At 34.4% G+C, this 25,069-nt stretch overlaps 1 protein-coding gene across 2 annotated transcripts in view; it reads right to left on the reverse strand.

Annotated features, from left to right (window-relative positions):
• LOC127860915 (uncharacterized) overlaps window positions 1-23,322 on the reverse strand; it is a 34,331-nt gene extending 11,009 nt beyond the window's left edge. The window contains exons 1-6 of one of the 2 annotated variants that reach the window (XM_052399228.1): window positions 23,185-23,322; window positions 9,746-9,918; window positions 8,173-8,218; window positions 5,803-5,984; window positions 3,331-3,418; window positions 2,054-2,214 (exon numbers count right to left, since the gene is read on the reverse strand). In XM_052399228.1, coding sequence (XP_052255188.1) covers window positions 2,054-2,214; window positions 3,331-3,418; window positions 5,803-5,984; window positions 8,173-8,218; window positions 9,746-9,918; window positions 23,185-23,239 — 705 coding nt within the window. In that variant the 5' untranslated portion in view covers window positions 23,240-23,322. Of the gene's footprint in view, window positions 1-2,053; window positions 2,215-3,330; window positions 3,419-5,802; window positions 5,985-8,172; window positions 8,219-9,745; window positions 9,919-13,789; window positions 13,925-23,184 lie in introns of those variants that run through there. The other variant, XM_052399229.1, reaches the window with a different exon arrangement.
• Between the last annotated feature and the right edge of the window lie 1,747 nt (window positions 23,323-25,069).

A 25,069-nucleotide genomic window follows, 5' to 3' on the forward strand; every position in this document is an offset into this window, starting at 1 on the left:
AACCAATCTGAAGCGACGACCGCAGTTGTTATTGCCTTTAAAGGGGCCTTTTCATGTTTTGGTAAATGTACAAAATTAAAAAAGTGTTTTCATATTCGCAAATATTCGTTTTAGTTATGATATTTGTGAGGAAACAGTAATACTGAACATTTACCATGCTCTAAAATAGCCATTATATGCATATTTTGACGATTTTAAAACCTGAAAATTATAAAGCGTTGCAACGCAAAACGATTTAATAATTTGGAGAGTTCTGTTGTTGTCGTTATATTTGGTGAAACTACGAGGATTGCTTATATAAAGTATAAAATACATCTGACATATTGTGAGCACGGATGGCCGAGTGGTTTAAATGGAAGACTTTTACTACAAGACTCCAGGGGTCAGTGGTTCGATACGATGGATCTTTTAGATCAAGTGTTTATATGTATCAATATAAAGCATTTAATGACAAACTTCAAAACATGCCTAAATCAGTGAAAAGGCCCCTTTAATGCTGTGCGGCATGTTTTTGTTTGTGCCGTTTATAACAAATCTGTCATTTGCTTTTGATAAAATATGTTCGATTAATGTCGTAAGAATTTCCTATGGGAAAAAATCATTGACAATAAACGCTATAAAACCAGGCATGCACACTGTCCATAGTGCAATCATAAATCGAAAATGTGTTTATTCGTTTAAAAAAACTTTCGGTCGTTTTTGCTAACCCAATCAAAGGTTCATAAGTTATATTTATTTTTCATATAAGGCTTGTTGTGTAAGAATTATTGCCGAGACAAATCGTCACCAAATCTTGATACTATGGAATAAGTTGCAAGCCGATTATGTTTATGCAGTACATGTCTTGTGATCGTTTAAATGGAACTCATTGAGGGTGGTTGAGGGCAATTCTTTTTTTTTGTATTTGACATATAGCATGCCCACAATTATTACGAAAACTAAAACTACTAAATTAATATTGATGAATAGCAAAACAGAAAATAAAGCTCCAAATAATCGATGTTTAAAAATTTCGGACACAATATGTTACTTCCGTTTAAAAACAGCATGAGTTCCTGTTGAAATCACATAAACAAGTTTAAAAGAATAAAAATGGCTCATATCTTTTATCATTTATTCTAATTTTATGTGTTCTTATCGGATTGGAAATGGTATCAGCTTTATTTACTTAATATTTTCGATTGAACATTTAAAGAGCTTGTAATGTACTCTGAAAGATTATTTTCAAATAATTTAAACTCAAGTTTGCGTAACGGTAAAATATGTTTCTATCTATTCTTGATAATATTATGATACCAAAACAAGTCATCTGAATTGGATTGCTTATTGAAGTCCATATATACACATTCATACTCACGAACAACAAGTCAATGATATGGTTAAATTATTGATAATCAATGAAATATGTATACGGTAACCAAAACCACATGCCAATCCGTGAAAGGTGCTTTTTCAGTGATTCACATCTTTAAACGCCGAGAACACCATGTGATAGCTGTAATAGCAAGAACCATAGGCGGATCCAAAGTGTGTGTGTGTGTAGGGGGGGGGGGGGTTGTACACAACATTTCCCACTAATAACAGACAATCGCTAAATGTTTTAACTTAAGACATTTCTTCCTGATATATCCATCTGTATTACGTATAAACTATGCACTTTTTATGCATTATAAGAAGGAACTTTGATGAAAGTACATAATGCTTGACATGCTGGAGATGTGGTTGTCAAAGCCTTCAAAATCACTAAAATCGCGGAGCTACCGCGGGACTTCGCCCCCTCTCCCTCTGGCCCCTAGCAGGGCTTTGCCCTGCACCGACCTGGACCCCCAGCAAATCTTTCAATATTCCGCCCACCCTAACCAGAAATCCTGGATCCGCCCCTGAGAACGGTTCGCTCATATGTATGACACACGTTCATTCTTATGTTAAAGTGAATGTTAATAAAAACACATTTATTTTATATCAGGAAATACCATGACCGACTCAGAAACACTTTTCTTAATTTGAACATATTGGAGCAGATGAGTCTTATGAATAATTAAAAATCGTTTACTTTGAGTTCATTGCAGCTGCGCGCGCACCCTCGGGCAAATCCGTTGTTACAGAAATTAGTGGCGCTCTTCATTGTGAGTCGCTTCCGGTCTAGTAACCAGGCACACGTACTTCCGGGAACAGTGCCGCCTACGCCGCTGAGACATTGGTCTGTGCATGTATCTTAAATTAAAATATACTCATTTGGTGAAAACTTTTTTTAACTTATTACATCAACTTATACAATACTCAAATATAGATGCAGGGTCGTGCTTATATTGCCGGGTTGACAACCACCGTCGTGTCAAATTGTCTGTATTTTGCCATACAACAAAAACTTATAAATTCTAATTAAAAAATCATGTATTGCTTAAGATGTAAGTGACATGCGAATGAAACGATGATTATGTGGGGAACACATACGTTACAGTTAATTGTACGATACTAAACCGAAAACTTAATTTGATATGAAATATATGTCTTATGCCTCAGTCACAAATAATCCGGTCGCCGGCCGATGTGTCCGATCTCCAGGCATCGGGAAGACTGGACACGTCGGAGCCGTCCGCCGTCCGATGAGTTACAAAGTTTAAAACCTCAGTCACAAATAGACACCGATCACCGTCCGATCAGCGGCCGACGTTTTTTTCCGCTCATCGGTCTGGCGCCGGCCGATGATCGCACGCACATCGGGTCATTTTGTAGCATCGGGCGGCGTCCGGATTAATTTTTTATATCAAAGTTTGTTTTACGCAATAGCGGGCCCGGGAAGGAATCGAGTTGAGACCAAAAAAAGATCGGACGATCAACGAACGGTTATCACCCGGCGTGCGCCCGACATCGGATTCATTGTACGTGTATCATAACGAGCATCGTCCGGCGTCCGTCGGGCATCGTGCGGAAGCCCTCCGGCAATCAGACGGTCGCCGGCCGATGTATATTCCTCTGGGAAATACTTTTACTTTTGCCGATACACGTTCAATGCATCCGATGTCGGGCGATCGCCGGGCGATACCCGTGCGTTGATCGTCCGATCTTGTTTCGATCTCAACTCGATTCCTTCCCGGGCCCGACGTCGGGCAAAATTTTAAGTGAGACTTAAAATTAATCCGGACGCCGCCCGATGCTACAAATTGGCCCTGTTTCCGTGCGATCATCGGCCGGTCGCCAGCCCGATGAGCTGAAAAATACGTCGGCCGCTGATCGGACGGTGGTCGGTGTCTATTTGTGACTGAGGTATAATAGCAGATGAAGCACGTAACGAAGTCATAAGTTATGAAACTTAATACTGAATAATACCTTGAAAAGATGGCTCCTCCCTTGTGTAAGTCTGAGGCGCATGTTCAGTGGCTTTCGGTGTAGCTGCAGTGGGAATGGTAGGGAAGTTCTGCAAATAGTTGAAATGCGTGGTTTCTGGCAATTTTTACATTGTGGTATTTTAAAGGGATCTTTTCACGCTTTGGTAAATTGACAAAATTGAAAAAAGTTGTTTCAGATTCGTAAGTTTTCGTTTTAGTTATGATATTTGTGAGGAAACAGTAATACTGAACATTAACCATGCTCTAATATAGCCATTATATGCATCTTTTGACGATTTTAAAACCTAAAAATTATAAAGCATTGCACCGCGAAACGATTGAATAATTTGGAGAGTTCTGTTTTTGGCGTTAAATTATGTGAAACTACGAAGATTGCTTATATAACGTATAAAATACGTCAATGTGTTCTCGGCGGAATAGCTCAGTAGGCTAAAGCGTTTTTACTTCAGGACTCTGGCAGGACTCCAGGGGTCACTGGTTCGAAACCTGCTCCGGGCAATGTTCTTTTCCTTTTTTTATTTTTTTTCTGGATTTTTTACTGGAGCTTTTACGATCCAATGATTACATTTATCAATATAAAGCATTTAATGAATAATTTTAAAAAATGCCAAAATCTGTGAAAAGGCCCCTTTAACCCATTTATGCCTAGTGGACTCTCCGATCCTTGTAAATTGGATCAATTGATTTACAAAATTTGGGATGTCTAGTATATTTATTTCTAATTAAGAATATTTCTTACAGAAATTCCTTTAAGCAAACAGCGCAGACCCTGATGAGACGCCGCATCATGCGGCGCCTCATCTGGGTCTACGCTGTTTGCCAATGCCTTTTTTCTAGACGCTATGCATAAATGGGTTAAATTTGTGTTTATGTTGTGGACAGTCAGCATATATCGTTGAAATTATGTGAGAAGGCAATGATCGAACTTTTGACTTTTTGTCATTGTACAGTGAAACTCCGTTTATGAAAGGTACCTTTTCCACATACCTAATGTAGGTGGAAATATCATTTGCCAAACCGAAAATAGTTTTTCTTACAACGAAATACAGTTGGCTCAATCTGTGTAGATTGAAAATAATTTATAAAAAGGTGTACTGTATGACGTGTGCCTCAAACCCCATTAAACGCCTTTGACCTAGCATCTAAAAAATGTTATTGGAGGAAAAGAAAATGATAAACAAACTTTTTATTTTTACCCAAGTAACGAAGATTATGTTACGACGTTCAGTTTAAATCATGAAAGTAAAACCAGACGGAAGTTGCTTTGTTGAATTAACCAAAGGGAGTGAACTGGAATATGAGCAATTTAAATCGACAATTATTTACGCTATTTAGTTGGGCCGTGCTCTGTGAAAAGGTGGTTTAACGCAGTCCGGTTTAAGTCCGCAAAGGCTAATCAGGGGTGACACTTGCCACCTCAACTTGATTGTTGCTTGCTAAGTATTTTGTTTTAGAGTCATTCGCTGCACTAATTGTAAAACAAAATACATATTTCTCAAAATTAGTACAATGGCGATACTATATCATCACATAAACTATCGTTAAAAGATTTTTATCCTATTACCAGATGAAAATCGATAGTAAAACAACGATCGTATAAATATTCTCTATATATAAAACAACTTATTAACGAACATGTATAATGCATGAAACCAATCGTGTTGATTCAACAGTTTTAAAAGTCAGGTTTGCTTTTGAAATTTTGACAACATTTTGATACTTTTCAATTTTGCTGTGTTTTGAATCAGGGGCTTCGTAGCATTTAAAATTCTTCAGAGTCAATTTCGTCATTTACAGATTTGTTATGAATATCTTTCCGCCATATCTGACAGTTTTGACTAAAGACATTGTTAAGCGGTCCTAGATGGTAAGAGGCAGTTCAAATTCTTGTAAGAAGGGTTTAAGATATTTTCATTTTTCAATGTTTTCTGATGGTGTATTGCCAAAGGTACCGCTGTAAATATCCAAACAAAAACGGACGAAGAAGGAACGATCTCGAACTCATAACGTTCATTCATTCACATTTAATAAGTGAATGTATTCAGGCATATAAAGGCAAGCCGATATTGAAATAACAATTGGACGGATTATGTTAGAGTTAACTATAGGTAGTTCTAACAGACACTTGAATAATACAAACGGCCATGTTCAAGAACAAACAACCCAGGAGTGTGTTGATTATCTTGCATGAAATCTGTCCAGCCTTTGTACTTTTTTTCAGAAGCTTCAATTCGATCACTTAAGAATGTGGGATACAAAAGCGCCATACACTTATTTATACGGTTATACGGACTTATCGACCGATAAATCGATCAACATTGTGACCTAATAATACCTTTTGCAAACTTCGTTTTCGGGGTTTAATAAAATAATCATAATTAATAGCTTTCGCAGTATCGTTTTCACTTGTTAACAATTGGATAACATTACCATGTCCTTCTGACATCCTTACCTCTCCTTCGCTAATTCTTTTGCAGGAGGCGCAACACCGCGTTTGGCGGTCGGCGCACAGGGTCTCCTTCGCAGCGTAGACTCCCCATATCCGGTCCTCTGGGTAGTAGCGCGTCAGGTACTTGCAGTCACGTGACCCGACTCCGGTCCATACACCTTCGGGGTGGTCCGTACATGGGGTTGCTATAAACCGATCGAATATATTTGATACAAACCTATCAATTATTGACTCCATTAATATAAATAACTAACTAACTAAATAAATAAATAAATAAATAAATAAATAAATAAATAAATAAATAAATAAATAAATAAATAAATAAATAAATAAATAAATAAATAAATAAATAAATAAATAATTAAATATCAACGCGGCTTTTTTTAAGCAAGTAGTTGGAAAACCAAATTAACCGACGAAGAAATTAAGATACGAGATGTGATTTTCCATTTGGACGAGGGTAATATTCTTGAGATAAACTTTGGATTCTTTGCATACTTATGATGAATGTTCGCACACCAAATAATAAAATGCCAGATACAGTTTGACGTAAAACGGGCGTATTGGGCAAACGTACAAAACATGCGGAAAATGGCGCTTATAAAATAAGCTGTACATTTGGAGCATGCGTATCTAATTATCGGCTTCTCTTTTCAACATAATTTACAACTGCAGTCAACCGAAGAGTTAAGTGGTAACCTGACTCGCTACAAAAATAAGAAAATACAAGAGTGCCAAACTGTCACAAGATACGCCCGTTCGAAGGTTTTGGACACCATGCTCAATGCTTGAAAGTGTCCTCAAGACCTAGTTATTGACCCGGCATGACCCATATTTGAACTTGACCTAGATATCACTTAGATGTAACATCTGACTAAATTTGGTGAAGATCAGATGAAAACTACTTCAATTAAAGAGCGGACAACATGCTTAATGCTTGAAATGCACTATGTGACCTCGTTTTTGACCCGGCATGACCCATGTTCGAACTTGACCTACATATCATCTAGACACAACTTCTGACCAAATTAGGTGAAGATCAGATGAAAACTACTTCAATTAGAGAGCGGACACCATGCTAAATGCTTGAAATGCACTAAGTAACCTCGTGACCTAGTTTTTGACCCGGCATGACCCATATTTGAACTTGACCTACATATCATCTAGACACAACTTCTGACCAAATTTGGTGAAGATCGGATGAATACAATTTGAATTAGAGTCCGGACAAAGTGGCGCCGTTGAAAATGCACTAATTGACCCTATGACCTAGTTTTTGACCCGGCATGACCCATATTCGAACTTGGCCTATATATCAACTAGATGCAACTGCTGACCAAGTTTGGTGAAGATCGGATGAATACAATTTGAAATAGAGTCCGGACAAAGTGGCCCCTTTGAAAATGCACTTATTGACCCTATGACCTAGTTTTTGACCCGGCATGACCCATATTCGAACTTGGCCTAGATATCAACTAGATGCAACTGCTGACCAAGTTTGGTGAAGATCGGATGAATACAATTTGAAATAGAGTCCGGACAAAGTGGCCCCTTTGAAAATGCACTTATTGACCCTATGACCTAGTTTTTGACCCGGCATGACCCATATTCGAACTTGGCCTAGATATCAACTAGATGCAACTGCTGACCAAGTTTGGTGAAGATCGGATGAATACAATTTGAATTAGAGTCCGGACAAAGTGATGACCAAATTTGGTGAAGATCGGATGAATACAATTTGAATTAGAGTCCGGACAAAGTGGCGCCGTTGAAAATGCACTAATTGACCCTATGACCTAGTTTTTGACCCGGCATGACCCATATTCGAACTTGGCCTATATATCAACTAGATGCAACTGCTGACCAAGTTTGGTGAAGATCGGATGAATACAATTTGAAATAGAGTCCGGACAAAGTGGCCCCTTTGAAAATGCACTTATTGACCCTATGACCTAGTTTTTGACCCGGCATGACCCATATTCGAACTTGGCCTAGATATCAACTAGATGCAACTGCTGACCAAGTTTGGTGAAGATCGGATGAATACAATTTGAAATAGAGTCCGGACAAAGTGGCCCCTTTGAAAATGCACTTATTGACCCTATGACCTAGTTTTTGACCCGGCATGACCCATATTCGAACTTGGCCTAGATATCAACTAGATGCAACTGCTGACCAAGTTTGGTGAAGATCGGATGAATACAATTTGAATTAGAGTCCGGACAAAGTGATGCCTTCCGCCCGCCGCCCGCCGCCCGCCGCCCGCCCGCCGCCCGCCGCCCGCCCGCCGCCCGCCGCCCGCCCGCCGCCAAGGGGTTTCACATAATACGTCCCGTATTTTATACGGGCGTATAATAATGCGCAAAAAATTACCTGCTGTAAGTGGTTGTGCAATCTCAGATACCTGTGCAGTCGTATTCTGAAAGCAATACGTAAAAAGTTTCAGAATTCGTTCCCATCCCCAGTAAAAACACGTTTCTCGATTCATGTTAATATTTTAACAGCGCTACAGGGGTCATAAAAATAAGATTTTTTTTTCATTTACAATTAAAACTACTCTTAAAGTTTTAAAGTGATTATGTTGATTTTTTATAATGATTAAGTATTTGTTTCTTGCTTTACTTGTGCAGCTGAAGTATTACTTGTATTTTGTTATCGTCGGTAACAGTGTCGATGTTTTCACTATTAACTACGAAGTGTAGAATGTGCTTGATACACCTTATTAACGTGAAAGATTTATTGATTGTGATACATTTTTCTCAATAAACCTATTAGTATCACTACATAGAGTGTACTGACTCAGATTAACGAAAAATATTTTGAGAGTTAATAATCGCGTACGTCTAAGGTAGATAATATCTGCTGAGTTTGATTCTACCTGACCTATCCATAAATTAAGATTCTTAATGGGTGCTCAATTGCGTTAAATACTTATTTATTGCTTGTCATCATTTCCATTAAATTAACATTTAAAACGTCAAAGCGAGATAATCACAAGATAAATATGTCGATAATTATGTTACGCTCCCGTCTATGAATTGATCCTATAACTAATGTACATTATATATATATATATATATATATATAAAATATACATATCTATTAAAGTTCTGTTCTTCTGTACTATTATCGGGAGTTTCCATCGTATCAGGTGGCTCACGAGATTTCAGTCTATGACACAAATAGGTTCATGAAAAGATCTTAGTAGCATAGTATACCTCTCACTTCCGCGTTTGTTGCCCACATGTACTGTACACGGCGATCAATAAAATTGCTCTTCTGTTTTGTAATACGTTCTAAAAAATAGTATGTTTTAACAAATTTCTCCATCTACACATTGCACGCCTTTACGGATTAGTGTATCATGTCGTAAAAGGAAACTTTTTGATTGCGCGTAAACTCAAATGTGTGATCGTATAATTAATTCACATTTATCACGTGGCGATGACGTATTGTATCGCACTATTTTTGCATTCGTTTATTCCTGTGCGACTGCATAATTTATTGCCGTTTTTGTCGCGTATTTTTGTTATCTTAAATTATGAATGTCTTTCAATATAATATTCTTCTTTACAATGTATTTAACAGCAAAACGATAATCTTACGGCTTCAGTGCGAAACAATGGTTACTCATAAGCAAGTATTTAGCAGTTAAAACAGTTCACGGTAAAATCGCGATTTTATTGTGACTTGATTAATCGTAGAAACTCTAGCTACAACTAAACTTGTTCATCACCATACGCTGGTGCAAGAAACCAACCTAAAAAGAAATCTACTTATTGATGTGCGGATTATGCTAGTTTTTTTTAGTTTTTTTTTGCTTGAATGTTAAAGATCTCAGTACAGAAGCACCTAATGCAATTTTACAACGTAATATAAGCCCTTCCTTCAACGAATTATGCACACAACACGTGCAAACAAATAACTTCGACTAAGTTCGACTTACATCTGCGCCAAGTTTTGTGCACGCTTCACAACACCTCGTGAGTGGTTGCCTACATAATCTAACCCGGGCGGCGTATATACCAAGGTATTCGTCCTCGGGATAAAATTGGTACAGATATTTACAGCTGTACGCCGCGTCGGCTAGCCAAATCCCGTTTGGTTCATCTTTACAAACTGAAATAGTTTAAAGATGCAATTTAACACATGTATGCGTACTGGACTCTCCCATCCTACTAAATTGGATATATTTATTTCCAAAATTAGGGATGTCTAGTATATTTATTTCTATATTTAACATATTTCTTACAGAAGTTCCTGTAAGCAAACAGCGCAGACCTGGTGAGACGCCGCATCATGTGGCGTCTCATCTGGGTCTACGCTGTTTGCCAATGCCTTTTTTTCTAGACGCTGGGCATAAATGGGTTAATAACTGAAGTCTACAAAAGTGAGCAAACAATAAAGATCTCCTCAAACGATATTCGTCGTATATCCTGATTTTGAAAATGAAAATAAAGTTTAAAAATTTAACGCTGATCAAATTGCCGACAAAGGTTTTTTCAGCTGTTTGTTGCATTTCCACCGCATGAATAGTTGGTAATGTTGCAAGCTGCACATTTATGTATCCATGTTTTATTCGTGTGAATATAGTTTATACAACAAAACATAGTACTTATTACATTTCCTGTGCCTTTTTTTTACACCAAAACATTCTGGTATTTGTAGAATACATTTGTATACGGAAAATCAAAATCAATTTAATATATGTACACGAATATTTCAAATACACACTCGTTTACGTATATATATAAATACTAAACAATATTGTGTTCTAACATGCTTCATCGTATAGTTAACATAAGTTTGTACTATGAATTTGGCTTGATTGGTCATTGTCGGCTCGTGGACTTCTTACATGTACCCCGGGTACTCTTAAGTATACTTACATGTACCCCGGGTAGGGTAATGAGCTTAAACGTACCCGGGAATTTTAACGCTAAATCGGTCAAATACAACTTTGTGTTAAATTCTGAGAATACGTTCATGGAGTCCCTATTTAAATAGGACAACGTTAAATCCAACCCTTACAAGCTATTACTTTAATATAATTTTTTTATTCGGATTGTTTCCTAAATTCGTAGGTTATTGCTTATAACTGTTTTCATGAATATGATTTTGTTGTAAATAAAAACCAACCTCGATGTTCTTTTTGTCTATATAATAAAACAGTAAAACCCGACCGAATCTATAATTTCCGATTCTGATATGGACAGGTTATATAATTTTGCGTTAGAGATATCTGAGAATTGTGGAAGAACACCGGTTGAGTCATTCAACGACGCAATAGAGGCAAAGTATCTGTTTAAACAGTTTGACTTGTCGGTATCTGACAAATGTACAATAAGATTGCCGTCAGAGTCCGTTGACTGTAAAGGTGGTATCGAATTCGGATCAGAATTTGTTTTTATTAGTTGCTTTAGTGTTTTCCAATATTTTTTTGGATTTGAAGTATTTAGTTCATCAAGAGATGTTTCTAGGTTAGAATAAAACTGTTCTTTCGCATGTTTTATCATGTTATTAACCTTATTTCGAAATTGTTTATATTTGTTCCAGTTAGCAGAAGTAGGATTGTCTATGGATATGTGTTTTTGTCTATCTCGTTTACGAGCCATTGTTCTAATAGAAGAATCATACCATGGTTTGTCATTAGGGCGCACTGTGACAAGTTTGTTTGGAATGCAAAGTTTCATCAGTTCGATAAGTTTGTTCGTAAACATAACAGTTGCTTCATTAACATTAGAATCATGGATAAATTCCCAGTTTGTACATGTAATAAGATTGTTTAGTCGATCGAAATCGGCATATTTATACAACCAAATGTTTCGTTGAATCGGTTTGCTGTTTATTAAAGGAATTGAAACATGAATGGCAGTAGCATGATGGTCACTAACAGTTTGAGGGATAACTATTACTTCACTGTTCAAGCATGAAACGGTATCCGAGATCAATATCGGATCAATTAGTGTAGCAGTATTTGCGGTGACCCTTGTCGCTTGAGCGATAACGTTGTGCATATTATTGGGTTTAAATTGGTCTTCGTTTATGTCCCCAAGCATGATGACGTTCTTGTTTAAATCAAGCGCTTTATCAATCATGATTTCAAAATCATTCCAAAAAGTAACATCAGAATTAGGCGGCCGGTAAAAGCAACAAACCAGAGTATTGAAATTATGTAATTTAACTTCTAGCCAAACTGTGTGTAAACGGGGATTTTCGAGGTCGAGAATACGCCTCGATAATAATGATTGTTTTACATAAACAATTAGTCCGCTTGAATGACTCGAGAAATCCTTTCGAAATAATTCGTGATAAAAATCATCAATTAAGATCTGCTCGTCGGTGATAACCTCGGTTAAATGGGTTTCCGTAAAACACATTATGTCAAAATTAAGTAAATTATCTTTGATAAATTCAAGTTTGTTGCGCAACGATCTTATGTTAAGGTGAAGTAGATCCAAGGTACCGTTAAAAGGGCCTGGATTAGGTTCGACATCACCGGACAGGTAACGGGAATAATCCGAGAATCTCTGTTTTTATTATCTTTGATGCGTAATATTTATTGAATTATACCCGGGTATCTTGACAAGACATGTAATACCATGTAGTTGTATTCACAATCTTAATACAATTACAAATTTAGACACGACCATGTGGTCACTTGACATTAATAATTAATCATAAGATATGTGTAGCTGGTTTTTTTAAAAATAAAATATGTTCGCTTTCTATAAACAATAAACAGACTCACAAGAATAATAGTTGGATGTTCTTTGTCTTGCTCATGGTAAAGCAAACATAAACAATCAAATAATAACAGCAACCAACAACAACATTAACAACAACCAAACAAACGGAAACACGAAAGTTTCTAAAAGTTGTGTATAGTTTCTGCTATTCAGTTCGGGAGCATAATTAACCCATTTTCTAAATAGAAAGAGCGTAGGAACAAGGGTAATACAACGTGTATTATATTAGCTAAGAGCTTAAAGCTTCAAATATTTACTCATATACTTAATACACTTAGATTAAATACGGCTCATAAAAGTCAGAGCAGATTTTTTCTACCCAATTATATGGAGATTTCCGTTATGGCCAGATTGGCTACGATAACCCGATCCTCTTTGCTGATATCAAATAAATTGATGCGCGGCTGATGTTATCTAATAAATAAAAAGTATTATATTTTTGATCTACCAGTATGCAACGTGTTCACCATTTCTGCAATAAAAATGCAGTAAACAAAATTCTTGGTAAAGAAGTTACTTTGATCGCGATTGTTGCAAAGATCATGTACGCGTCAAAATGTCTATAATAGTCTATCTAACCAAAATCTTCTTCGGTGTACATGTACAAACAGTTTGTTTACCGAGTTTCAACCAGTTAAAAGACGTTAACGCATTCAAATACATTTAAGGATTTTTTTAATACACTTCTTTATATGATTTGATAAAAATAATTTATGACATCAAAATACAGATAAAAAATACGATAGTTTCTACTCGTTTACAATCATTTAGATTAGTTAAAATGCATGTATGTATATTTACAAATCAGTGATGTTATTTAAAGCAAAATTATTCCCACATATGAAACAGTAAGTACTCACTAAGACCTGTTTAGTTGTGAAAAAAATAAGCGAATTATTATATTTTACAAATATTTTATTATTTAATCCGAGGATTACCATCAAACTACTAAAAAGGAGCGCATATTAAGCGACGATTGTTCGAGAATCTCCAGTGTACGCAATCAGTTTAAACTACTATTTCAATAATTATACTTCTCCATACTTTATAATGTAATATTAATCATTTAATGATACAGCAATAATTAAATAAAAAATGCACTGACAATATAACCAACATTTATTACGTATTAATTGTGTTGTTGTGCGCAGTATTACAACAATGCCATTCCAAATTTGCTCATTAAAAATCAAATCAATTTACTTCCTAAAATATAACACATATTTAAACAACATACTTACCCGTTGCAAAAATTCCCGGAAGCAACAGCAAAGTTGTAATCGCTATTCCGATCATAATAAACGTTTTTTTTCAAAGTCAAATGCAATTTCTTTTAAACTTATTTCGCGTCGATATGAACGCGCGCTGAGATATAACAGTCTAAAGGTCCGCGCGTTTGTTAACTCCGACAGGTAAGGAGTGAGTATTTATATTAAACGGTAAATCGATTTTATGCGATACAATCTAAATTATATGTCTTTCTGAACGGTCAAAGCATGGCTATTTACACGCGTGTGTATTTTTTATGAGTTTATGATGTACTTCTGCGCCCGTGTTTGAACATCGCGTTAAGCTTTAGCGATTTCTTGATGACGCACGTCGAGTTAAGGGAAGACAATGTTAAACGATAACAATTAGATGTAAGCAGTACAGCACATATTTACAAGCATTTTATTTAAAGGCGGATAATATAGTACTATTATGTTCGTTAACTTTTTTCATCGAGGGGTATTATATTTACTATTCATGTGAAACAAATTGGTCCATTCAGTATGTACATGAATAATTTTATAGTAAACATGTATGTCAAAACAAATGGAAACGTTCGAAAACCATTTAAATCAAATTCTAAAGGCAATAAGGTTATCGATTAAAGCGTCTCAAAACTGAAACCATGTTATACATGCCCATTTTGTAATGGATTTCAGTACGTTTAGGTAATATTCTGTTTAAGTTATAGTTCCAATGGCGATCCAATAATACCAAATAGACTGAAATGAAGTCATAACACAATAAAATGTCGTCAAAAACGGATTGCTGTTATTATTGCATTTATATGTGCCGCGTTCTAAGAAAACTGGTCTTAATGCAAATGCATAAAGTGTCGTCCCAGATTAGCCTGTGCAGTCCGCACAGGCTAATCAGAGACGACACATTCCGCCTAGACTTGATGTTCGGTAAGGTAAGAAAGGATTTCCATGTAACTCAAAATACCATACAAGCGGAAAGTGTCGTCCCTGTGTGTCGACATTTTAAATAGGCCGTTTAAGCAAATTAACATTTTGCTTATTTTTGCATTGATAATTAATGTGATTTGGTAAATCGTAGTTTGTGTGCGCGGCCGTGAAATTACAATACTTTTGAGGCCAGTGAAGCGGGTAAGCCGATAACAAGAAATGGTAGAGTACGCTAATATGGTATCTACCCACTTTTTTGCAAACATTCACGAAGATAATGCGACCGGAAGTTAGCCGAAGGACACTACGGGTGAACATGCAGCTTTCGAAGAAAATGGTGGGTTTCATCCGGTTTGAGCGAGTTCTTAGGTGACCTCGTCACTCTATTTTCAAAAATAAAAACGGGGAATAGTGTGGCGAACTTAGCCTTTTCCAAGGATCGCGAATCAATGCGTAGGGAAAAGGAAATAACATAGACAGAATAGTTTATTCAGACTTATACAATAGTACATCGTCTTAATACTAAAAATACACATCATATTATGTCACGTGAATGCGAATAATAACATAACATTATATAACATAAAATCAATACAAATAAACATAATATATGGTAAGAACACATAAGTTCTAACGAGAGGTGGTGAAATCTACTCAACAGTATTGTTTAGGATAGTATTTCTTACAACTAGAGCTTCTTTTATATATTTGCATACATTGGAAATTACTAATTTATAACAAGAAACTAAGTATTTGTGAAATTTATACACATATGGATTAATATAATATGTATTACTTATATATTTTTTTCTTAAATCAATGTAACATCTGCCAGTTTGAATTCTCAACGGGTGTGCAGAGACTCTTATTCTTACAAAAAATAAACGCAGACGTAAAGGAAGTAAGTTCAAAAATTCTTCATATTCAAAAGAGGTTTTAAAAACTTTATACATATCTAATACAGGACTGCTATTCAGTTTACCATACCACTCTTGTCTAAAATTGTCAACAAGTCTACATTTGAATTCTCTAATAAAACTATTTATTTGCACGACATTTGGATTTTCAAATACATAACCAAATCCATAATTATTTATCATGTTTTTGACATGTGTGACCCAATTTGTAAAACCTTTATTGCAATCGTTTAAAGCTTGTTTGTAAACAAATTGCATAATAATATTTTCACTGGTTAAAATTTTAAACCAATATAATTGATAATTTTTACAAGCCTGTTTACATACAATGGATATCTACCTAATTCTCCATAAACAGCAACATTACATGTATTTATTTTAACCTGAAGTAATCGTTTGCAAAATTTAAAATGTATGCGTTCAATTTCATCCGACTTGTTAAAACCCCATACTTCTGCGAAATAATTTAATATGGAACCTACAAAGGAGTCAAACAACTGACATAATATTTTTGGTTTAATATCGAAGTCATGACATTTTATCAACAATGTTTTCATGGCTTTAAGGGCTTAACCAATCAAATGTTCTTGATTTAATTTAAACTTCCAGTATAATTTAGTACTGTGCCTAAATAATTAAAGTTATCAACAACTTCAATATCATTACCATTGTATGCCAATTTTTCATTTTGTTTTAAACCTCCTCTCTTCCCAAACACCATAATTTTTGTTTTAGCAGTGTTTACATTTTAACTCCAAGACTTGCAGTATAAATACAATTTACCTTGTATACCAGACTTTAACATTTTCAACCATAATACATTGCGGTATATACTATCAAAACATTTTAACATATCGACGTATTTAACATACAAACGTTTATTTTTATTTAAATAATTTTGAACAATCGACATCAAGATATAAATAGCATCAACAGTTAAATATCCTTTCCTAAATCCGAACTGAGCATCCGAAATAATAGTGTTTTCGCTGCAAACGTTTCAATGCGTTTGTTTAGGATAGTAGTAAATAATTTTGAAAAGCAGCTAACTAAAGTAATGCCTCTATAGTTATTTACATCATTAACAACACCTTTTTTTATGCAAAGGGATTATAACGCCTTCTGGCCATTTATCGGTAAAAAAGCCTGATACAAGAATAACGTTCAAAACATCGCACAAATGTGCTGACAATATATCACTGCATTCAAGAAAATATTCATTCAAAATACAATCAATACCTGACGATTTATTTCGTTTTAAACGTTTATTGCATTGTTAACGTCTTCGACAGATATAGGTACGTCGAATTCTGGGAATACAGAATTTTCTAAGTTAAAATTATTATTTAAACAAAAATCTTCTGCTTCATAATTACAAAAATCAGACTCATTGTTACTAAGCTTTTTGAATTTTTTTTGTAAATACTCTAAGGATATTTTATTTTTTATGGAATTATTTTTTTATTTGAAAAATTTCCAAAAATCTCTTGGTTTGTGTTGTCTTAATTTTTTTCTATCTCCAACATTTTTTGCCGATAGCAACATGCTTTCTTCTTGCGGATTAAGTCTTTATAATACCTCTTACTTGTGCATAGACGTTCTCTGTTTATATCTGATATATCTGATTTACTTGAGTTAAAAATACGTAAAGCGTCATTGTACAAATGTTGTGCATTGATGCATTCGTGATCAAACCAATCAACATTCTTTACACCGCTATTTGCACGGAAACTAGGATTTGTTTTGTAAACACATATTTGAGAGAATAACGGATCAGCAACACTGCGGATTGTTTCAGTAAATCTATTTAAAATGTAATTAATTGACGCTCTACTTGAACAATCAATATTTTCTACAATAGAATTAAATACAGGTAACATACAAATAATACCTGAACGAAATTGGCTACGTAACGCATCGTTCCACTTATATTTTACATCGGTGTAAGACTTATACTCAGTCGATGCGTTAGTACATTATAATGAAAACTGTAATGGGGCGTGATCACGCACGGTAAAATCTGAAATACTTGTAAAGCTGTATTCATTTGCCAATAAATAATCGATTACAGAAGTACCGTTAGTTGAATAAAAAGTTAGCTTACAGCTATTCCCAACTCTACCATTAACAATACGCATACATGTGTATTTACATAAATCTAGTAATTTTACTCCATGATTATTTAATGAACTATCTACTGAGGCCCTAACAGAGGCGTTGTCTGGGTAGTAATCTACATCATCATTAACAGTATTAATAACTCGAGGGCACTAACAAGTACATGATTGTACACTTTTCGAAAGTGGTGTGATAAATAAGTTTTAATGTTATTTTTAGTCAATCAAAACACGATTATGCTGGTTTTTCCATTGATAAATCTAAATAATAGTTTGCCAATGCAAGGGACTATACACCTTATCGAAGAAACATAATAATTGTGTAGCAATCATGAAAACTGATAATACATCTATCATGAGTGTAATGGTGAATTTGATACGCCTTATCGTGAGTGTAATGTAGAATTTGATACGCATTTAACCATTAGTGAAATCCGCAGTGCAGTAACATCGCTCAAGCGTAACACACCTTCAGCTTATCACCAGTTTTTAAACGAGAATACACAGAATGCATTGATATTCGTGATAGTTTATTTAGTTATAGTTTGTTCTATATTTTAAATGTAAAATACTATACAGAAAGCTGGATGAAATGCTTGATAATACAATTTCACAAAAAGGCGACACAAGCGAGGTTAATAGTTATCGTGACATTACACTTGTTATTTGTTTGTCCACCTATTCACTAAAATCTCAAATAAAAGTATTGAGCATTTGTGTACGTGAAAGTTGCAGTATTCCGGATGCGAAATTCGGATAATGCAAATAGCGTTCCATTGTAGCCCCATTTTTTTCTTAGATTAAGAGCTTTATTTGCAGCGTGACGTTGTGTACTGATTATTAAAATATGGTTTTGTTGTTGTTTGCTGATGATACGGCCATTATAGATAAGACCCTGGAAGATAATTATAACACGACCGTAAATCACGGGCGCCACCTCTTTTTTGCCATTCATTAATAAATGAGCTAATGCAACTTCCGAGACAGCGCTAAGGACAGTTTATTTTGAATTGTCATGGATAGTTCTACAACTTTGTGTTAAATTCGGACAATACGTTCATTGAGTCCCTATTTGAATAGGACCACGTTGCATTTCACCGTAGAAACAACTTCGCAGTCAACCCTTACAAGCTTTTACCTTAAATTAATTGTTTTTCGTTCGGATTGTTTCATAAATTCTTTGGTTATTGCTTATAATAGTTTTCATGAATATGACTCTTCAAAAAGATCAAAACCAACCTCGATGTTCTGTTTGTCTTTATAATAAAACAGTTAAAGTCTCCGAATTCCAGATAGATTAAGCAAAATCAGTTAGCACTTAGGTTTACATTAAGTTCAGACTTCCTTAAGTACTTTTAGACTACTTGCCCAAATCGGTAGAGATCACGTAATACTAGGCCACACAGTGCATTGAGTTACACAAATACCCATTAACTTGTTTACAAAAAACAGGTTATTGTTACCAGGCCATGCTCAACTACTAGTAATTGAATTTACTTTGAAGGAATGGTATGATTTAAGCTAACCATACATAACAGGGCGTCTTTTGTAAAGTCAGTTAAAAATAGACGCACGTGTTTATACATGTGTTTGGGTTGTTGCGAAATAGCTACAGGCAGCGTGAGCAAAGTTTGCTGTTTATCAGAGCTTTAAATTTAAAGAGGGTTCTATATCTAGCCTCGATTGTAAACCGATCATATTAAAATGTACAATTGCAAAATGAGTTATTTCCGTGACTAAATAATTGTGCATTTCAACTTTTGTCTCAAAAGATAGGATTTGTAAGTAATGTCGGAAATCTTCCAAATCAAGTGGCAAAGTATCTTTCTTCATATTTTTTAAAATTATTTATGTACTAGTTAATTCAGTGAATATTATGTAATGCAGCAATAAAGAGCTTTACTGTTTGCTGGTTTAATGGAAACAAACAAACTTGTTTACACCATAGTATATTAATATATAATACACTGGTTACAGAAGAAGTGTGGTAAATTGTATTTCATGAATTATAATAACGAGAACTTAAATGTCTATACAAAGAAAGTTAAGTGTTTCCAGTGACCCAACCGACCCTATTTGTTTGTGCCGAGCCTATTTATTTGTATTTTATGCTGTGGTTTCAATCTTTTTTGCTAATTTAACGAAATATAAATGAGGCGCTTGCTTTCATGTTGCTTCATTCATTGAATAATATACGCTTAATAAACATTAACGTTAAAGCAACACACATTGAAATGAAAGTAAATTTAATAATAAATAGAAATCATATTTTATCTATGCCAATTAGAATATATCTGGTGGTTACAAGGTAGAAATCCGTCTTTTTGCGCTTTTAAACTTAAAAATAGTCGTTTTTGTTGAAATGGACGTATTCGTATAGAACTCCTATTTTGGGTTACTTTTTTTAAAAATTACTTTCTAACCAGGCTATAGATTTAATGACAATTTTGCACACTTTCAAATTGCATCTATATGTTTTGATTAACATGTATTTCATTTCAAGTTGTGTGACTTTAAGTAAAATAAACACAAAACGAATGTCAAGCGGATATTCAGAGGATTGGTAGAAACAACTGACTTTGTCAGCCTTAGTACCTTACATAGATTAAAAATATATATGCACACGTTTATAATTAAGTGTTCGGAAAAAAATCGCAAGGATACATTTAGATCGTCAATGTCATTATGCAATCAGAAACATAATAAAGTATTCCGTTTCCTTTGCAATATAATAAAATTTTATACAATTGGTTGATTTTTTAATGAACATATTCTTAAGAACATATTCTTATTGCGTTAAACAAATAAAACTCCAGAAACAAAATGTTACGCCTCGGTACATGTGCGATTTGAATCTATATAATGCTGCTGTATTGCGAAATCCACAAAAAAAATCACTCTCGCGCTTGTAACTTTATACTTACTTTTAATGTTATCTCCGAGATGAAAAAAACAAATTAGTTAGGTTTTGACCAAATTCATCGAAAATAGCAAATGAGCATTTAAAATTTCATAGGATGCGGCGAAATAATTAAATTTAACCCCAATATTATTATATCCGCTTTCACATAAAATCGGATGAAACTACTAATTTCAAAACAAATAACTTTATTCGTTTAAGACAGTGTTGATAACTTGTATTTGTATAGTAAACCATTTTAGCAAATATCCAAACAATAAATATTTCCGAGGGACGATGATAATCACTCAGAGTGTTACACTTAAGAAATCGGCTGCAAAGAAAAGCGGTTATTATTATTGTGAAGAGTAATTTTTCGAACGCTATCAATAGTTTATTTACCTTTAAAAGTGGTGATATGCTGTATCTATTTATTTAAGATACGGAGTGGATTTTCGATATTGGTCAACCGTGTGAAATTTACTTTTATTTCAATAATATTCACGGACCGTATTTTGAGTAAATGTATTGATATCTTACTAATATTGTGCATAGCACGGTTGAATTTGTTCACGGGACTACACTGATAATTTCTGTTTTTATTATCTCTGATGCGTAATAATGATTGCATTATCACGGGTATCTTGACAAGACATGTTAGACCAAATTTGTATATATATATATATATTAAATATATATATATATATATTAAAAAGAGCATGTATATTAATTTGTTTCACGCATGTATTATTTATTCTATGAGTACTTTATCACACTATCTCTTACTTTGTAAAAATTGTTGATTAAACCTTAAACTTTGTTTTTCAATATGTCAGAATCATATCCGCATTACAGGTTTTACATCCAATGAATTAATAAATAAACACTGACATTTTTCAGATTTAGACTATTAATCAATTTCAATACGATGAATAGTTTTCTTCCTCCTCTATCAGGTACGAAACACAATCATCTGACCCATATATGTGTATTCACTATTGTAGGCTAGAACCTTTATTGTAAGCTTTACTGCTGAAATAAATGTTGCGACTGTTGTTGGTGTTGTTGTTGTTTGTATTTATTATTTTAACACGATATCACATTTTGACAAGACCATGTGGTCACTGATATTAATTATTCATAATTACAGATGTGTTTTAAAACAATATTTTTGCTTTCTATAACAATTAACAGACTCACTCGATTATTAGCTGGGTGCTCTTTATCTTGCTTATGATACAGAAAACATAAACAATCAACTAATAAAAACAACCAGCAACAACATTAACAACAACCGAATTAAAGAAGCGCACGAACATTTCTAAAAGTTTTCAAAAGTTTCTGTTATACAGCACGGGCGCATAATGAACCCATTTTCTAAATAGAAAGAGCGTAGGAACGAGGGTAATACAACGTGTATTATATTAGCTAAAAGCTTAAAGCTTCAAATATTTACTAATATACTTAATACACTTAGATTAAATACGGCTCATAAAAGTCAGAGCAGATTTTTTCTACCCAATTATATGGAGATTTCCGTTATGGCCAGATTGGCTACGATAACCCGATCGTCTTTGCTGATATTAAATAAACTAATGTGTGGCCGATTTTATCTCATACATTATGTTCGTCAATACTTGTATTGTATACATGTCCTCATGGGCTTAAATGCCTTATTGGATTGAAAAAAACTGTATGTCTGTCTAAAAATAATTATATTCGTGATGCAACGTGTTCATCATTTCTGCAATAAAAATGCAATAAACAAAATTCTTTGTAAAGTAGGTAGTTTGATCGCGATTGTCATAAAGATCATTTACGCCTCAAAATGTCTATAATATCAAACCATAATCATCCTCGGTGTATATGTACAAACAGTTTGTTTGCCGAGTTTAAACCAGTTAAAAGATGTTAACGCAGTCAAAAACATTAAAGGAGTTTTTAAATACACTTTTTATATGATTTGATAAAAATAATTTATGACATCAAAATACAGAGAAAAAAATACTATTGTCTATACTCGTTTATATAGATTAGTTAAACTGTATTTATAAATCAGTGATGTTATTTAAAGCAAAATTATTTCCACATATGCAACAGTAAGTACTCACTAAGACCTGTTTAGTTGTGAAAAAGTATGCGTATTAATATATTATACAAACATGTTATTGTTTAATCCGAGGATTACCATCAAATTACTGAAAAGGAGCGCATACATAAGCGACGATTTTCGAGAAACTCCACTGTGCGCAATCAGCTTAAACTACTATTATAATAATCATACTTCTTCATACTTTATCATTTAATATTAATCATTTTTTGGTTCAGCAATAATACAACAAAAACATACACGTACAGTAATGCTAACATTTATTACGTGTTAATTATGTTGGTCGTTGTGCCCAATATTACAACATTGCGATTCCAAATTTGCTCATTAAAAAAAGTACATTATTTCTTACCAATCACTGAATCAAAATTTGTTAATTCCTTAAATATAATAAAATTATTATATAACATACTTACTGGTCGCAAAAATTCCCGGAAGCAACAGCAAAGTTGATATCTCTTTTCCGATCATAATAAATGCTCTGTTTTGAATGCGCGTTGAGATGTGAACAGTCTAAAGGTCCGCGCGTTTGTTTACTCAGACAGGTAAAGAGTGAGTAGTTATATAAAACGGTAAATCGATTTTATGCGATACAATCTTAAGGGTATGTCTTTATGAACGGTCAAAGCATGACTGTTTACACGCGTGTGCGTTTTCTTGAAGTTAATGAGTTTATGATGTACTTCTGCGCCCGAGGCTGAATGACGTGAGACTCCGAAATGTGTCCCGGCACTCCTTCTCAATTTTCTTACTAGACTCACGAAAAATGGGACGAATGAATCGAAGCTTCAATTTCCGGCGTTTTTTTTTGTTTTATGAACGGCATCTAATGTCGGAAAACCCGGAGGAAATCAGACCTGTCCGGTATGGTCACCATACGCCTGGAACGGGCATTGTTCCCGGCTCGCCTACGTGAGAAGCGCGTACACCAACCACTGCGCTAATCCGGTAACAATAATATGTTCACGGTGTTTGAACATCGCGTTAAGGTTTATGTAGAGGCTTCAGTTTGATAAATGTGGGACCCCTAGCATTGAACTCAAATTTGACTAAACGAAGAGTGCCACATTGAAAATGTTTACATTTTTGCTTAAAAGGGTTGTTTTCCTTCAAACTGCTACCAATTTTGTGCAGCAAAATATTCCATCGAAAAAATCAATTAAAATACAAAGCGATTTTAACACAAAAATAGACATTATTTTCAAAAATCTGAATGATGTTTATTCAACGTATTTCGGCGGAAAATTATATAACTAGTTAATAATATCGACATTGATGTTACGCTTAAATAGTATTTTTTTTACATATCTAGAAATATCAAAACTCGAACACATGTCATTTCATGACGATGGGGGCAGCCATTTTTAGATACACAAATACACTAAAAAAGACGTGTGGGGGGAAATTTTCAGCTGGAAAATATTTGAAATGGGGTTAGTGATTATATCTCTGTGTGATCATTTCTGTTATTAAGCGCGATCTCTTCCTGATTAATGTTAACAGTTGTTTTACTAGTCGCAACCAACTGTCAAAATAATTATGTGTTTTCTCAGGTATGTGTATACACATACCAGGTTTTCTTACTACTTCACGTGATTTCGACCGATTTGTAATGCACTACGGAGCACAGCGAGTGACACGCTTTCAAAATGGGTAGAAGGTATCGATATACAAATTATTAAAAGATTCGGTTTGCCAAAAGGAACGCATTATTCAAACGGTACAACGACAGTAGTTGTTCAGGGAGGAAGAAAGAAAAAACTATGATACCTAGCTGGTTTAAAATTTTCAATTTGGTTATAGCAAAATTGTTAAGCCCTTGAAATAGAATGGTGACTCGTATTATCCACCATACCTGGATTTTTAGAAAGTAGTTCAGTTTAGTTAATTTAAGAATTTTGTTGAGGAAAATTATCCAAAAAATGCAGTTGAATAAAAACTCATTTGTTGTTTTCTGACAATAATTTTCTGTGAAATGTTTTTAACTTGACCTTGTATATGTATATAGCTTTGTATTTATTCAACTTACGGTAGTGCATATCCTTCCTAACTTTAGATTGAGATTTTGTAAATAAGTGTACAAATGTATTGGTTTTAAACAAAAATATGAATAAAGCAAAAAAATATTGAATGTTAAAAATGTGTTTATGTTATTCTATCCGTCTTTACCTTTAAACTGATATATAGTTTGACCATATTGTACCACAATGAATGAAGAAAAACCAAATCAAAGTTTTAATGCATTTTATCCCTCCCATGAACCTTAAGCTTTAGCGATTTCTTGATGACGCACGTCGAGTA

Source organism: Dreissena polymorpha, chromosome 15, assembly GCF_020536995.1.
Source record: "Dreissena polymorpha isolate Duluth1 chromosome 15, UMN_Dpol_1.0, whole genome shotgun sequence".
Classification (NCBI taxonomy): domain Eukaryota; kingdom Metazoa; phylum Mollusca; class Bivalvia; order Myida; family Dreissenidae; genus Dreissena; species Dreissena polymorpha.